This window comes from Osmerus mordax, chromosome 5 (genome assembly GCF_038355195.1).
Source record: "Osmerus mordax isolate fOsmMor3 chromosome 5, fOsmMor3.pri, whole genome shotgun sequence".
In the NCBI taxonomy this organism is placed as follows: domain Eukaryota; kingdom Metazoa; phylum Chordata; class Actinopteri; order Osmeriformes; family Osmeridae; genus Osmerus; species Osmerus mordax.
This window is the reverse complement of record NC_090054.1, coordinates 6,746,680-6,763,329: the sequence shown is the minus strand read 5'-3', so window position 1 is coordinate 6,763,329 and position 16,650 is coordinate 6,746,680. Positions and strand designations below refer to the sequence as shown.

The following is a 16,650-nucleotide window of genomic DNA, read 5'->3' as shown; positions in this document are numbered from 1 at the left end:
GGAACGGACGTAATACGGTTTTAACAGGTTGACATGACACAACTGGATTGACCTTTTCCGAGAAGGTGTAGCAATCAGGTAGTTCTGATCCGAAACCTTGCGAACCACCGAGTACGGACCAGTAAACCAGGCTTGGAAAGGAGACCCTACAACCGGTAACAATGCAAGTACCTGATCACCGGGGACCGCTGTGCTGAACGAACAGATGCTTCATCTTAGTTTGACAGGCTTCAAGATTCACCTTGGCCATATTCCCAGCTTCATACAACCTCCGCCGAAAACCATTTACAAAATCCAGGCACTGGAGGCACAGAGGCCTTCCAATCATTTACATTACATTTACATTTAGTCATTTAGCAGACGCTCTTATCCAGAGCGACTTACAGTAAGTACAGGGACATTCCCCCGAGGCAAGTAGGGTGAAGTGCCTTGCCCAAGGACACAACGTCAGTTGGCATGACCGGGAATCGAACTGGCAACCTTCGGATTACTAGCCAGACTCCCTCACCGCTCAGCCAACTGACTCTTATCATCACCTCAATCATCCTGTAACACAGCCAGGGGACCATGAACGGCATGGCCGAATACCAAATCGTTTTGACTAAAACCCGTGCTCTCCTGCGTCACTTCCCTAGCTGCCAACAACAACCATTGCAAACCGTCTTCCCAGTCTCGATCCATTTCCAAGCAGTCCGCTCGCAGTAACGACTTCAGGGGAGAATGTAAATGCTCCATGGCCCCCTGACTCTGTGGATGGTAGGCGCTAGACAACAAGTGTTTAACTCGGAGCAGCTTTAGGATGGCAGCAAACATGCCAGAGGTGAAGTTAGAACCCTGATCGCTTTGTATTACCTTGGGGATGCCAAAAATGGAAATTAACTGGGTCAACGCCTTCACCACCGACCTAGTGGTGATGTTACGTAGAGGGTACACAGCAGGGTACCTGGTGGACTGACACATCACCGTCAGCAAATAGGTACTACCGGTTTTGGAACGGGGCAGGTGACCAACACAGTCGATGATCAATCGTTCAAAAGGTTGACCGACTGGAGGGATTGGATACAGCGGGCAGGTTTAACTGTCTGGTTAGGCTTACCAGTCAGTTGGCAGACATGGCAGGTCTTTATATAGGCCGAAATCGTGGTCTTCAACCGGGGCCAGAAAAAGTACTTCAGTACTCGATCGTAGGTTTTCCTAACTCCTAAATGTCCCGCTATGTCATCATGTGCAACCTGCAACACAACGTCCCTGAACTACGCACCCGCTGCTCCGACACGTAGGTGGCCACACGTTCAGGCAGGGTAAAGACACACAGGAAACAATGTGTGGGTTAGTATATTTATAGTTAGTATATATAGTTGTCAAATAAAAAAGTATAAATGCTATACTGCTTTTCTTGCAGTGTTATTTTCCCTATCACAGTACACAGTATGTATGCCCTCTAGCCCGCGATACAAGCTGTAACCAAAAGAAAATAAACCTTAACAAAATACAGATCAAAAATACGGTAGTGGCACTTCAATAGTTCGACTTTAAACACGACCACACACAAATCCACACGTCTGCTCAGTTAGATTCCTTGGACACCACCATGCACTGTCATCTACCGCGCCACCTTCAGGGAATCGCAAATCCAACTTTCTGCTAGAAACTTACGTCACTTCCTAACCTCCCCAGATCCACCTGGTAACACTCTCCCCTGCTGAAGTCACTATCCTCAGTGACTACAAGATAATTCTTAATCTCCTTCAAAACCTCTTGAAAGAAAACTGTCCCTAAGCGGGCTAGTATCTGAGACACTGCCGCTTGACCCATTGACCCTGCATCCACAGATGACCTAGGCTCATGATGAGGATTTGAATGTTGCCCGGCATGTCGCCTGGCACTCCTGCGGGGAGCAGGGACAGGCCTTGGACTCGGTTCATCCACAGGTTCTGGCTCAAGATCGTCAGGATCAAACTCAGTTAGAATTGACCGTGGAACCTCACCCATAGGTACTACTACTGTTTCATTATCTGAGGTTTGACTGGGCCGCAGAGTAATATCATCCAACAACACTTCATCTTCTGAATCCTCAACATCTGACTCTGAATCCCGTGATGTTACCGACACTGAAACAGAGCCTTTGCTTCTCCTCCGTGGAGTAGGGACAGGGAGACTCCCACAAGGTCTAATATCCACTCGGTTTACGTTCCGGACAGGTCCTCCATCCACAGGTTCCACTGTATAAGTTGTACCCTGTATCTCAATCACTCTGTAAGGGGTTCACACCCAAGCATCTTGTATCTTATTCTTGGTCTGTTTCGGAGATACACGTTCTGGCCTTTCTCAATGGGAGGACAGTACACTTTGTCATTGTGACGAGAAATCCCTGCAGCAGCTTTTTGCTCCAAGTACTCCTTGGCTCTGGCGTGTGCCTCCTTCAGTCTTCTCTGGTGGACCGCCAACCAATCCAGTGGTTGGTCCTCTGTCGAATCTCGCCCTAACAGGGCATCCAAGGGGAGATACGGCTCAACACCAAACAACAGAAAATGTGGCGAATACCCAGTGGTTGCGTGTGGTGTCACATTGTACGCATGTACCAACTCAGGCAAATGTTCTGGCCATCTGCGTTTTTTTTCTGGAGGGAGAGTCCGTAGCAGCTCATGTAGGGTTCTGTTAGTGGTAGGGTGTAGTGTGACTTTTCTTGACCCCATACAATTTGCATAGTTCTGCTATGACACCACTTTCAAAATTTCGACCTTGGTCTGAATGTAACCGTTCCGGCACACCATACTTCATAAACCACTCCTTTAAGAGTACCTTTGCCGTAGTGTCTGCCTTCTGGTCTCGTGTAGGGAACGCCTGAGTGAACTTGGTAAAAAAGTCCGTAACCACTAAGACATTTTCTCTGCCATCAGTTGCGGGTTCGAGTAACGTGAAGTCTACTGCCACTATTTCTAATGGTCGGCTGGCCAGAAAAGACTTCATTGGTGGATGTATCTTAGGCTGCGGCATTTTGGTTAAAACGCAGCGCTGACACTTCTTGATCCAGTTTTCTACATCCTCATAGATTCCCACCCAAAAACACCTCTTTCTTAGAAGTTGTTGGGTGCGTTCTATACCTTGGTGCCCCATTAAGTCATGCACGCTCTCCAAGACTTTGTGCTTCAAACAAGTTGGCAACAGCTGCTGAACACACTCTCCATGTCTACTGTCCACAACCACTCGGTATAATAATCTGTCTCTCTCTTCCACATGATCCCAGTGTTTCAACAAAGACCGCACTGACTTAGGCAGCCCTTCCCTTTCTTTGCCAGCTGGTTTTCTCTTTTCCTCCCACCAGGATCTGAACACACTGAGAACAGGGTCTTGTTTTTTAAATGCACGCATGTCATCTTTGGAATATCCCGGGAGGGTAGGGGTATTCGTCAGGGAGACGTCACTGATAGTCTAAATGTAAATGTAAAATGTACATTGGTGTCCTGGCAATGGCAACGTCAGAGGTTCGAATCCAGCCAAAGCCGACAAGCTTGTCTTGTCTCTGATTCTCTGTTTAGCGAGACTGTAAGCCACTGCAAAGGAAGCAAGGTACACTGCTACCGCAGTCGCTAGCTACCTGTAGTCAAGCTGTATATAGTCAATGCAATCCTCACACAAACTATCAAAATTCTTTTAGATTTTCGAAACCGTTTGTCCGGTACGGCCAATCGAAATCGGCAGCAGAGCCGCCAAACAGAAAGTTGTGTCTTATCTCAGCAAATCTTTGATGGATTCATGCCAAACTTGCTGCGTGTACTCAGAACCCTCTTATGAGGATGTCGAAAGTTTCTTCAGGGTCATCAGACCTGCTTGACCACGCCATTGCTGCTTGCAGCTATATTTGTTGTTTGCTTTCCTCCAGGTAAACTCTAGCACTTTCGAGGAACACATTGTTTAACTGTAACTACATGCTCTTCTGGTTCTACCCACTGCCACTTATTTGCTTTTCACAATGTATGCTTCATAATTTGGTTACCTGCAATGTTTTCATTGACCTATGCACGTTTTGTAAAGCTCTTTATTGTACGTCACTTTGGATAAAAGTGTCTGCCAAATGAATAAATGTAAATGTAAAAACCAGCTAATCTCTTAGCTGGTTTATTGTTTTTGCGTAGTTCCGTGCGGTTAGAGAATTTGTCTCGGGGGCACATCCATGATTGGAGAGGGTCGCCAATTGCTGGTTGCCTAATTCGTTCAGTGGGCTATGGTGCGTAAGTACCCGCCGCCAGTAACATGCGCGAATATTAGGGGGAGCCAGTTAGCTAGATTAATGGGTAGTTAGTTAGTTAGGTGGGTAAGGGTGGTTGGTTGTGTGTTTGACTGTTGAGGTGACGCGGGCAGTATGACCGGCGTGGACGAGTTTGTGCGGGCTCCTTCCGAGGAGTTGCTGGAGGGCTGCACTAAGGATCAGCTGTTAGGGATTGCGCAGCACTATGAGATCGTTGTTAGTAGTGGTCGGTTGAAGGACCAGGTCAGGTCTGTTGTGGTGGCCAAACTTTATGTTTGGCGGCTCTGCTGCCGATTTCGATTGGCCGTACCGGACAAACGGTTTCGAAAATCTAAAAGAATTTTGATAGTTTGTGTGAGGATTGCATTGACTATATACAGCTTGACTACAGGTAGCTAGCGACTGCGGTGGCAGGGTACCTTGCTTCCTTTGCAGTGGCTTACAGTCTCGCTAAACAGAAAATCAGAGACAAGACAAGCTTGTCGGCTTTGGCTGGATTCGAACCTCTGACGTTGCCGTTGCCAGGACACCAATGTACATTTTACACTTACATTTAGCAGACGCTCTTATCCAGAGCGACTTACAGTAAGTACCGGGACATTCCCCCAGAGGCAAGTAGGGTGAAGTGCCTTGTGCTTATATTTTGCTTATATTTTGACCCAGTAACTGAACTGAACTAATTTCCAGCACTCAGAATAGCTCACTAGGGTAAATGATGGGAGTCAGGTGGCTGAGCGGTTAGGGAATCAGGATAGTAATCTGAAGGTTGCCGGTTCGATTCCTGGCTGTGCAAAATGACGTTGTGTCCTTGGGCAAGGCACTTCACCCTACTTGCCTCGGGGGGAATGTCCCTGTACTTACTGTAAGTCGCTCTGGATAAGAGTGTCTACTAAATGTAAAATGGCGGCCACATCAATTCGGCTGGTATCACAAGTTAACATGTGTCAGACACGGGATCTACTAAGATATCACGAGACAAGGGAATCACTTAAATAAGACAAAGAAATCAACAGTTATTGGTCAACACACAATCCTGCCTATTGTAGTGCCTCCTAGAGGTCAAATGACACTACCTGTTTTGGACCTCTGAAAAAAAGGGTCCTGAGTCCATACACCAAGTTTAGAGTTCATTCATCAAAGATTGGCCAAGATATGACCTCACCTCCCTTTTGCCGGATCAGTTGCTGAACTTGATTGGCTGTAACTAACAAACGGTTGCGAAAAACAAAACTCCATGGGATAACTTTTGTGAGGCTTGGTCTGAAGATCATCTCTGAACTGCATCATCTAACAATGCTAAGAGCTGAAATACAATGCGAGAGAAGCTGAAAGCTGAACTGTTAAACTGTAGAAGTGGCCTGGGTGCCAGCCCAACTTAGCCCCGCCCACAAAAAAATGTGGTCGGGAAGTTGGGTCTGGGGTCGCTCGGTTGGGGAAAAACTATGTCCAAACAAGACCTGTTCGGACCAATCAAATTGTCAGGGTGGGCTTTATATGATGATGGACAGATGATCAACAGTACGTAATCAACCACGTCACCAAAGAGCGCTTGGGTTGAATTTGTTTTCAACAAACATGGCTGCCGCTGGAGAGCTGCGATGTGTACATTCTACCATCGATTCTGTTTTAGAAGACATCGACAGCGCATTAATTTTGAAAGAGGGACACAGAAACGCGATCAAGGCATTTGTCGATGGAAAATATGTTTTTGCCGTCCTTCCTACGGGATTCGGTAAAGGTTAACATACTACGTTGCTCTGATTGGTTGTAGGTCTATCCAATTGAGCGAAGAGGCATTTTTTTTCAGGGTTCGGTTGAAACACGCCCCATACTCACAGCCCAACGGAGCGGTATCAGACTCATATTCTGACTAGAATTATGAGTATGACAATGTCAGGCTACTGTAGAAGTAGTAGAAGAAGTTGAATATTCGTTTTAGTAACTTAAATTATAGTTGGGATAGTAATAGCAGTAGCAGATACAGTAGTGTTAGTGGCGTAGTATAATAAAACAGAGATATTATTTTTATGTCTGTGCAGTCAGAAATACGACTCTACCGGTAGTTTCAAAAACTTGTACCTTCTGCTTTCTCTGAGATGGACTGAATGGAAATTTGGTGAGTGGACCTTTTGAGTTTCTAATTGAGTACCCCTGCTCTAGCGTTTCAGTCAGCACTTTAGGCTCTCACATACACACTCATTTAAATCTCAGAAACAGTCTGAAAAACGAATGAAACATAATCAGCGATATTGAAAAAAGTTTACATTTCGTATTTAGAAATGTGACCAATGATTTGTGACCAATAATTTTATATTTAGATAGAATCCTCCTCTCTAACTGTTTCTTAAGCGCGCTCCCACGTCCACTGCTGTCAGTGGCCGATTCTCGTCAAGTCTCTCGGCCAAGTTTCGCGCGTGTTCGGGCGAGTGTTATCATGGCGAATTACACGTTCCTATGAATTGCAATAAATCCAAGGTTTGGCAACACTTCGGATTTTACAAGAAAGATGGGCAATTTGACAAGACCCATGCAATTGGCAAGATATGTCGTGCTGCTATAAAGTACACAGGGAGCACGGCTAATTTAAGTAGTCACCTGAAGAAGCTACATGGTATTTGTGTGGAGACGGCTGCCTCCCCCTCAGATTCAGCTATGGCCACAGTCAGTGGCTAGCTCCACCGGTACCCCTAGCAAGAATAGGAAGATATTTTCCGAGAAACAAATCCCTGTTGTGTACGACAAAGTAAGACGAGAGATAGCTGAGTCATTGAGAAAAACCTTAAAGTAGGACGTATGAGTTCAATTTCGTGTGTGGTGTTATGACAGTGTTTACAGCAGCTTGTGACTGCCAGTAATAGTTTACCCTTTTTTACATTCAGAGAACACATACAACAGGAAAGAAGGACTGGTTTAAGGCAAGGTCCAGGCCTGATGTTATTTTATCTTTTGTCAGAGACTTTGTTTAATATGTGAAGTAAACCTTTCACTTGTTTAGTTAATTGATGTTTTGCTGTCTGACAAAGAAATAAATCATTATGTACCATATTATATTGCATAGCATCATCTTCTGTCAGGTTGGAATGAAGAGCACAGTCGCAGATGCAGTTTAGAGTTTTTAATGGTTCTGATTTACTTCAATCACGTAAAGTAGTCAGTCATGACCACACACCGGGTCAAATAATAATTGAGGCAAAGGCAAACTTAAAGTCCATCAAGACGGTTGGTTCAAGGGTAATCCACAATCAAGGTCAAGGCACAGTCCAGGGTCAAGGTACACAGAGCAGCCAGCACAATCGAAGTTTCCAGGTAGGGCAAGACAAAGGAGAGGTCAGAGACAAGCGGGGTTCAATACCGTGAAACAAAAGAGAGTCCAAGTGAACAGTCCAAATCGTGATCCAAAATCCACAGTCGGGGAAAGCAGGGTCCAGCACAGGTAAAGAGTTTCCGTAAAAAGTTTCCAAGTGAGGTAACGCCCATAGCACACAAACCATGAATGAGCACTGACAAATAATTCAGGGTTCCTTTTAACCATGGCCGTTCACTTCCTCACGGCTGAGCCGGCCTTGCTCTGACTCCTTAGTGCCCTCTGCTGTCCTGGAGGGCACGCTGTGTGTTGAGTCGTGACATATTCTTTTGCATCGCATCTCATTGAATCGCATCGTGTCGAATCGCACTGCATCACAATAGGGGTGAATCGTATTTTATCGCATTAGTAGTTGTTTTTATGTATCTTTAATGTATCGGATCGTTGGCAGTGCATCGAGATGTGTATCGTCCTCAGTGAGGGAGATGCACATCCCTACTGCTCTGGAGTTAATCTACGAGCATTGTCAAGAGCCTCTTTAGCTACGATGGCTTTGGGAAATGGCGCGTATAACTAAGATCCATCGATGGATTCTACGATCAATTTAGGCTTACGATGCTTTTGGGAAACGCAGCTCAGTCCAACATTAAAGTGTAATTTGCAACCAAAAAAATGGTGCTACTGCACACATGTTTATCTGTTTCACCGTTTTTTTTGCTTGCCTTAGCCATTTCTGTTGAGTCTTAATGCCTAATTAGTCTATCTGAATTAAATCAATAGCAGCCCACGTGTGCTTGCTTCACAGATGAACTTTTTAACAATAACTCCACGTCATATCCTCCTTGGAAATAAACTTAACACTCGGCCTCCCACTTGACATGTGGTCTGTGTTCCTATACCTATGTTTATCAATACCCACTGCACAACAACATATTCTTAACAACACATTCTTAACTCACTCTGTAATCACGTCCCTCGCAATCAAAGCTTTTCAGGTTTCCCAGTGTGGTGACCAACATGAACTTTACATCTGGGTATACCTTATACTAGTTCCCAACATAGTCAGACAGTCTGTCAGGTGCTCTCTTGACTCTGTGATGTCTAACAGTGTTCTGCACATATGATGTGGTGTCTGTGCACGGCGTCGGAGTAGCGATGGTGGGTGTATCCTCTATCCCCTCTCCCGAACTTCCTCCTGCATACCAGGTGTCTCACTTTGCCTACGCTCTCTGTACTTTTTCACAAAAGTGGAGTTCCTTGTGTACCGTGTTCCAGCTGGGGATTCCACCACTACTTGATTACCTGTCTTGTTTACGATTTTGTTTAGTGCTGCATTGAAGGTAGTGGAGAATGTATCCACTTTATCCTGCCGCACGAGTACAGTGTCTCCCACATCAATTTCGGATTGCTGCACATTCCTGTGCTTGTCCACATACAGCTTGCTCTATGCTTCCTGCATCGTGGTCGCGTACCTGCTGGTCAGCACCAGATTCGCTAAGGTCTGGCAACTGTCCCCTCGTTCTTCTGTTGAAGAGAAGCTCAGATGGGCTTTTCCCTGTTGTGGAATGATCAATGCTCCTGTACACAGTGACATACTTTCTCAGTGCACACTTCCAATCAAGCCCCTCAGAATGGGCTATCCTAATTTGCTTCATTAGCTGACGCTTGACTTCCCCGTTGGCCTTGGCTCATTTTGGTGTGGTTTTCACGTTTGATACTGTTGTTTTCACAGTATTCCTTAAACAGTCCTGATTTGAACTGCGGGACATTTTCTGACTTGCATGTCACCGGCAGTCCATGTCAACTGAATATTGATTCCAAGCTGTCAATCACTTTGTCTGCCGTGGTGGAAGTCATAATGTCATATTCGACTATAATGGTAGTACTATATGCCCAATCACACATAGCTCATTTGCTACTATGGCATATTGTTTGCACTTGTCTGTTTAGTCTCCATCAGTTCAGGGTCGCGGCAAATGCTTTTTCCACCTCTTTGGTGGTGAGTGCTCTTGGTGTAGTATTCACTGCCACAAACCTCACGTATTAGTCTGATCTGTGCAGGTGGTTTTCTTGCCTTGCCTACTTCTCCAGTAATCGGGACAGGGGATCAGCAATATTCTCCTTCCCTGGAATGTGTACAACTTTGAAGTTATACGGCTGTAGCCGTAAAACCCACTGCCCTATGCGGGCACAGAGTTTAGAGCGGTGGCCGTATATCCCTTCTAGAGGCTTATGGTCTGTAACCAAGTCGAATGTCCTCCCATATACATATGGGTGGAGTCTCTCACAATCCCACACAAGCCCTAAGGCCTCTCCTTCTGTCTGCGAGTACTTACGTTCACAATCGGTTAGGCTACGACATGCATAGCACACAGGTACCATCTCTCCTTGTTGGTCCTGGACCAGCACCGCCCCAAAGCCTACCAGACAAGCATCGGCAATTAGCGTTGGCGCATCCTTATCAAAATAAGCTAAGGTGCCGGCTCTGGCTAGTTCTGCCTTAAGCTTGTTGAAGGACTGTCTCTGCTCATCTCCGAACACGATCGGTGTGTCCTTTCTTGTCAGGCCTCTCAATGGCTTTGACAGTGTCGCAAATTGTGGAATGAATCTGCTGCTGTATCCAACAAGTCCTAAGAAACTCCTCACCTCCGTGGTGTTCTCTGGTTCCCGGGCCTCTGTCACAGCTTGCACTCTTTCTTCTGTCGGTCCAATGCCTTTCTCTGATAACAGAATTCCCATGAAAATCAGTCTGTCCATGTTAAACTGCCACTTCTGCAGATTTAGCGTCAGTCCACTTTGTGCTAGCCTTTTCATGATGGCATGTAAGCGTCCATCATGTGTCTTCTGGTCCTGAGCATGTACAATTATGTCATCTGAGATGTTCTCTGTACTCCCTCAATTCCAGCTAGCGCATTGGCAATCTCATGTTGATATTGTTCACTGGCTGAGGATACCCCGAATACTCCATTGTGTCCTGTGAACGTGGTGTAGGGGGTTAAATATTGGCCAAAAAAAACGAATTCCCCTATGGTTTAAAGGAAGATGGGAAACTGAACAGTGTATTATCATGAACCAAATGATGCCAACAGCAAAATAATTACAGTTATTTGACTTTATGGGTTAAATCAGAGCAAGAATGGTCAAAGTAAGGTTAAATGAAATACACATTTAATAACATTGCAAATGAATGAAATCCATTGCAAGGCAAACATGTTACAAAATTAAGGTCTACTCGTACCTACACTACCATGAGGAGCTGAGGAGAAGGTCTCAGGAGATGAAGAATCCACAGGACAATGCATTACAATTCCCTTTATACACAAGACCAACCAGACCAAATCTTTACACAATGGGGTGTGAGAGCCATCAAGTAGAGAGTCCGTCCAGAAACTCCGTACTTTAGCATACTATATCAGTCACAGCTGAGATGTCAGCGCCTTTTCTCAGCACATTAAGTTTCATGGCAGTTTCCTTTCCAAGTAACGGCTCGCCCTGTCCTTTAATCACTATAAATTCAGCTTGTTCAGCTTTGTCACTTATTGTGATCTGGCATGTGAATGGGCCCTTTACTGCTAATGGTTGACTATATGCATAAGAGAACAGCTTTCTCTCTGTTTTAGGGATATACGAGTCACACTTAATGTTTTCTGACTTCAAGTCTTCCCATGTATGTTCTCCCATAACATTAATAGTTGCCCCAGAATCAACAAACATTTTTAAGTCTAATCCTCCTACACAAAAGGTAAGTCTTCTCATGTATGACAAATGCAAAATAATTTTGTTTTTCAACCTCGTTCACCCCACACCTTTTTGACGAGTTTGTGCAACACACTTTGGAGTAATGGTCTTTGCTATTGCACACGCGTGGACACGTCTGTCCATGCGCTGGGCATTTGGGATCTCTACCCATATGGTCTGTATGTCCACATCTGTAACATTTCCTGTCTCTTTTCTCCTCCTTGCTCACCATTTTCTCTTTCCAATGCCCTCTGTTATTTTCCTGTTGGGTAATGCGACTAACCGTGTCTGACTCCGCCTTGACTGTCTCAGACATGGCTGACATTCGGCGTCCTCACATTGAGATGCTACTTCTAACGCATGTGTCAGTTTAGCCCACGGCCTTCTTCTAGTAACCGTCTGCGCACAAGTCCCCTTACTCAAAATAACATACCTCATCTGGTTGTCTGTGTCACCCCCATATTCACAGTCTCTAACTGCCTGCTTCAGATGTGTCGCAAATTGCTGAACCATCTCACCTTGATTCTGAGAAATCTTGTGAAATGCATGCGGGCAAATGCAGACTTGGGGAATGAAGTAAACATTCAGTGCGGCAAACTGCGGCCGCATAGTCTGACACGTTTCCAGTGTTCGGCAATGTGGAAAATATATCTTGTACATCCGGCCCTGCAAGATGCATAAGTAAAGCATGTCTCCTCTGCTTGGTCGCAGCCGTAGAATCATCATCGAGTATTAATCCTTTCCCATCGGCATACAACTTGAAAGATGTTCATCCATCTTGGTCTTAGCGTAGCCGGCTCAGTGTAGCAAGAAAAGGTTTGGATTCCGGATTTCTCCATCTCTGTTAGCTACTCAAACAAACTTAGACGTAAGCTAATCAGCAACCAAACAAAGAAATGACCATCCTCGTCGCCAATGTTGAGTCTTAATGCCTAATTAGACTATCTGAATTAAATCAATAGCTGCCCACGCGTGCTCGCTTCACAGGTTAACTTTTTATTAATAACTCCTCCTACAATGGTGACGTCACGTCCACTCAATACATGACAATTTCTTATTAAGAATTAAGTTCACAATGGGTTAATTGAAAAGTTTATTGAAAAACCTGACAAAATATGGGTGTTTCAACAACCGTGTAAGGTAAAATATAGGAGTTGATGGGGTGTGGACAATCAGCCCGTTCACGTGCGCACAATCACAAGTTAAGTTAAGTGGAAAAGACGAAAGTGTGATATCGGTCGCATACTCAGTGTTCATAAATCGAAGAAAAACGTAGCGTATGGAGATTTCCCGTTTTCTCTGTATGTATACCTTTACGGATGAATTTACACAGAGCTTGATACATGTGGCCCCAGCAATGGCTCTACCACACCAACAGTGGCCCTGATCCGACCATAGGTGGCGCTATGGTTATCCCCAAAGTCGCCATGGTTGCATTTCCTGTCCATTTGACAAACTGCATTTCTGTTTACATGTCTTGTTTATCAAAATAGTATGAAGAACCCATAAGGTCTGCCATGGTGGATGTTTCTGAAGAAGATCAATTTCGTAAAAACTAAAAAAATAATTGTCATGTGCCATTGATCAAATCAACGTGACATTTGGTACACATTGATGATGCTGTAATATTATGGCTTTAAATGCATGTGATATTTCTTATGTTGTAATTCGATAAGTGTTTTGTCCACAATGCGGCGCCCTTTCGTCATTGTTGAGCCAAGAGTTTTGTTTTTTTTCTCAACTGGTACTTGGTTTGCAGTTGTATGCTTGGAAAAACAAACCCCCACCCCTAGCTCTTAAGCAAAGGGCCCAGTGGAGCTTGGTGTTATTGCATTTTCTGTTATAGCACCCGGCTCTTTCAGGCCATTTGTATTCTATTAACTCCAGTCTCTTAATATCCAAAGTTCCCCAGTGTTTAGCTTTATCATACAATAATTTTTGTTGAAGACCAATAAATCTTTAACAAATCCAAAATGGGGAAATTAGCACCCTAAAAAAGCAAACAAAAATATTATTAAGCATGACAAGCCACTCTATTGCACAATACTAACCAAACCAGAAGTTTATCATAGCACTAACCATATCTCAGTTTTGCAAAGCTTTTAAAAAGCTTTGATGCTTGGTCAAAGAATGGGTCTATGGTTTAACTGCAACTCAAGAGGTTGCAGGTTCAAATCTATCTCCTCCTTGTCATTGACTTCCATTTCGTCACAATTCTTTTCCTTACTTATACACTATTCCTTTTATATATTTGCCAAAATTCCTGTCCCTGCACATGTAGGTGCCTGTAAATTCAATCATAAAACATACAGCTTTATGACACACAGGTTATGTGTATCAGCTTGCGGCAGCTGTATCAGGATTTATCTTCTATTTGTTGTGTTCTCCACCTCTGTTTTTGTTGCTTTATTCTTCTTTTCCATCTGTCTCTCAGGCAGCACCGTGACCATGCTGAATGGGCCAGTACTGGCAGAGGATCGGGATATCGGACCCAATGCCGTTGTCAAATATCGTATGCTGGGTTCCAGACTGGACCTCTTCACAGTGGATGCCAGCACAGGTCTAATATACACTCTCAAAACACACACATACACACACACACACAATCAAATGCACACCCATGTACACATGTTACTAAACACGAGAAGAATAACAGACATGCTCACATTATACACAAACACACACACACAGTCAACATGTGCATGCCTGTCCTCTGATTGTGCCCCTGTGCACGTGCTGCAGGTGAGGTGCAAGTGAGACTGGGGGCGCGGTTGGACCGCGAGGCTTTCCTGGATCCCCGGGTGGAGTTTTTCCTGGTTGCAGAGGATGTGGGCGGGCTCAACAGCAGCGTGCCCCTTACTGTCAACATCCTGGACTTGAATGACAACCCCCCGATCTTTAACCCCTCCAGCCTCACCGTACATCTCCCAGAAAACAGCCCTACAGGTGTGTGTGTGAGCTTGTGTGTATCCAAATAAATGTGTGTGTATAACATGTCTAGGGTGTATGTGTAGCGTGTTCATGCAGTCTAATTATGCTAGTCTCATCATCAGAAACAGCACACAGCTCTTGGCCTGTTACACAAACTTATCTTTATGTCTGTTTTTGTGTCTGTGCATGTCTGTGTGTGAGTGTGTGTGCTTGTATATGTGTATGCGTCTGCATGTTTGTGTGCATATATATGTGTATTTATGTGTGTGTGTCTGTGTGTGTGTGCATGTCTGTGTGTGTCAGGTGTGGTGGTGACTCAGCTGTCGGCCAGTGATGCTGACTCAGGCTCTAACGGCTGGCTGTTCTACCGACTGGACAGTGGTGCCCAGGACCGCTTCATCGTTGACTCTCTCTCAGGCACCGTCCTTGTGGGCAACGCCACCCTCGACCGTGAGGAGCGCAGCTCCTACCGCCTGGTTGTCATAGCAACAGACCGAGGCACACCCTCTCTGTCGGGCACGGCCACTCTGTCCGTTGTTCTGGACGACGTCAATGACTCGCGGCCACGTTTCCTGGAGCCGGTGACCACCATCAACGTTAACGAGTCTACACCGCCGGGCATGGTGGTGGCAACGCTCACTGCCACTGACCCCGACCTCCGACCCCGACTGGAGTATTACATTATCTCGGTGGAAGCAAAGGATGATGGGAATAACCCTGTGGGTGGTCTGCAGGAGTCCTTTGGCATCGACTTCCACACCGGTGAGTGACAATGTAGAATGTAGAGCAAGTCTGTCTTTCTAAATAATACAATTTTAAACCGTATTTCACATTTACATTTATTCATTTAGCAGACGCTTATATCCAAAGCGACTTCCAAGAGAGAGCTTTACAAAAGTGCATAGGTCACTGATCATAACAACGAGATGGCCCCAAAACATTGCGGGTAGCCAAACATGAAGCATACATTGTGAAAAGCAAATAAGTGCCAATGGGAAGAACCATGTAGATAAACAAGTTACAAATTAAACAACATGAACCTCAAAAAGTGCAAGAGTGTACCTGTAGAGGTCCCTCAATAAGAGTCATTGTGTTCCTGGAGGAAGCTAACATCAGGTCCAGCAAATAATTCCTAAGTACCGTTGTACTCCCGGAACAAGTGCGTCTTAAGCCTTTTCTTGAAGGTGGGGAGACAGTCAGTGTGCATTACATGATGCAGTAACATTTTGCATATTATAATACAAGTATCTCAAACAAGACTGTTTGCATTGTTAGATAGTTTAACATGTGTGTTTGTGTGTGTGCGTGTTCAGGTGCCGTATTTGTGCGTAACCCACTAAACAGAGAGCTGGTTGCCACCTTTGAGATCATCGTTTCAGTTCATGACAATGCCAGTGATGTCATCGATATGTCAGTCAGTGTGCCTAATGGTGAGATCATGCTCTTCATCTTTATTTAATCTTTAGTGTCACAGTCCGAATATAGATGGATGCCTCTGTGTATTTCTCCCCATTGCCTGATGAAAGTGGTTTGGCTGAAACATGTTTCCTGCTAATCCATACTATGTTTCCAATCATTTGTATATACTGTAGTTCATGCAATCACCTATATTGTACTAATCATCTCTTGTTGGATTACCTTAGACAGCATTACTGTCTCAGTACTGCCTCATTACTATCTCAGTTCGCCCCCAGTTCCACATCAGTACTGTCTCAGTACAACCAAGGTACTATCATGGTACTATCTTAGTACAAATCCTCCCTCCCGTCTGACAGCGAGGCTGACCGTGAACATACTAGATGTGAACGACAACGCCCCAAGGTTCCGCCCTTTCGGAGTGACCAACTTCTCAGAGAGCATTCTGGAAGGGGCCCAGCCCGGTACCACCCTGCTGTCTGTGTCTGCCGTGGACCCAGACAAGGGCCCCAATGGCCAGATCATCTACCAGCTACTGCACCTGCCCCGAGGGGACTACATCAGGCTGGAGGACCCATCCACTGGTACACTGCCATTACACTTCCCCCAGTTTATTTAGGCTGAATTAATGGACTCTATCGGGGACACATTTTTTCCCCATATAGGAGCACGGCTACACTTGTACTCATACTATGTGCCCTTTTCAGTCCCCCTCCCCCTGTGACAGTTGTATTGTTGCTACAGGTAAGATTGTGGCCAACCGGACTGTGGACTTTGAGCAGGTCCAGTGGCTGAACTTCACAGTGCGAGCTACAGATCACGGCAGCCCACCTAGGTTTGTTGAGCTCCCCGTCTACCTGAGGATAGTGGACGTCAACGACAACAATCCAGTCTTCAAACAGCCCTCGTACCAGGTACACTCAATCCATACCACAAATAAACATCCCACCAATGACAGTACCGTCCACTCCATGTCAGAGTAGTTTGGAAAGCTGTATATCTGTGTTGATGT

The 16,650-nt window shown here is 45.2% G+C and overlaps 1 protein-coding gene across 4 annotated transcripts in view; it reads left to right on the top strand.

The window, feature by feature from the left end:
- Positions 1–16,650, top strand: part of cdh23 (cadherin-related 23) — a 361,974-nt gene that overhangs the window by 272,283 nt on the left and 73,041 nt on the right. For 3 of the 4 annotated variants that reach the window (XM_067235776.1, XM_067235777.1, XM_067235779.1), the window contains 6 exons: positions 13,726–13,851; positions 14,034–14,237; positions 14,526–14,984; positions 15,536–15,652; positions 15,998–16,222; positions 16,383–16,552. In XM_067235776.1, coding sequence (XP_067091877.1) covers positions 13,726–13,851; positions 14,034–14,237; positions 14,526–14,984; positions 15,536–15,652; positions 15,998–16,222; positions 16,383–16,552 — 1,301 coding nt within the window. Of the gene's footprint in view, positions 1–4,186; positions 4,202–13,725; positions 13,852–14,033; positions 14,238–14,525; positions 14,985–15,535; positions 15,653–15,997; positions 16,223–16,382; positions 16,553–16,650 lie in introns of all 4 variants that reach the window. The other variant, XM_067235778.1, reaches the window with a different exon arrangement.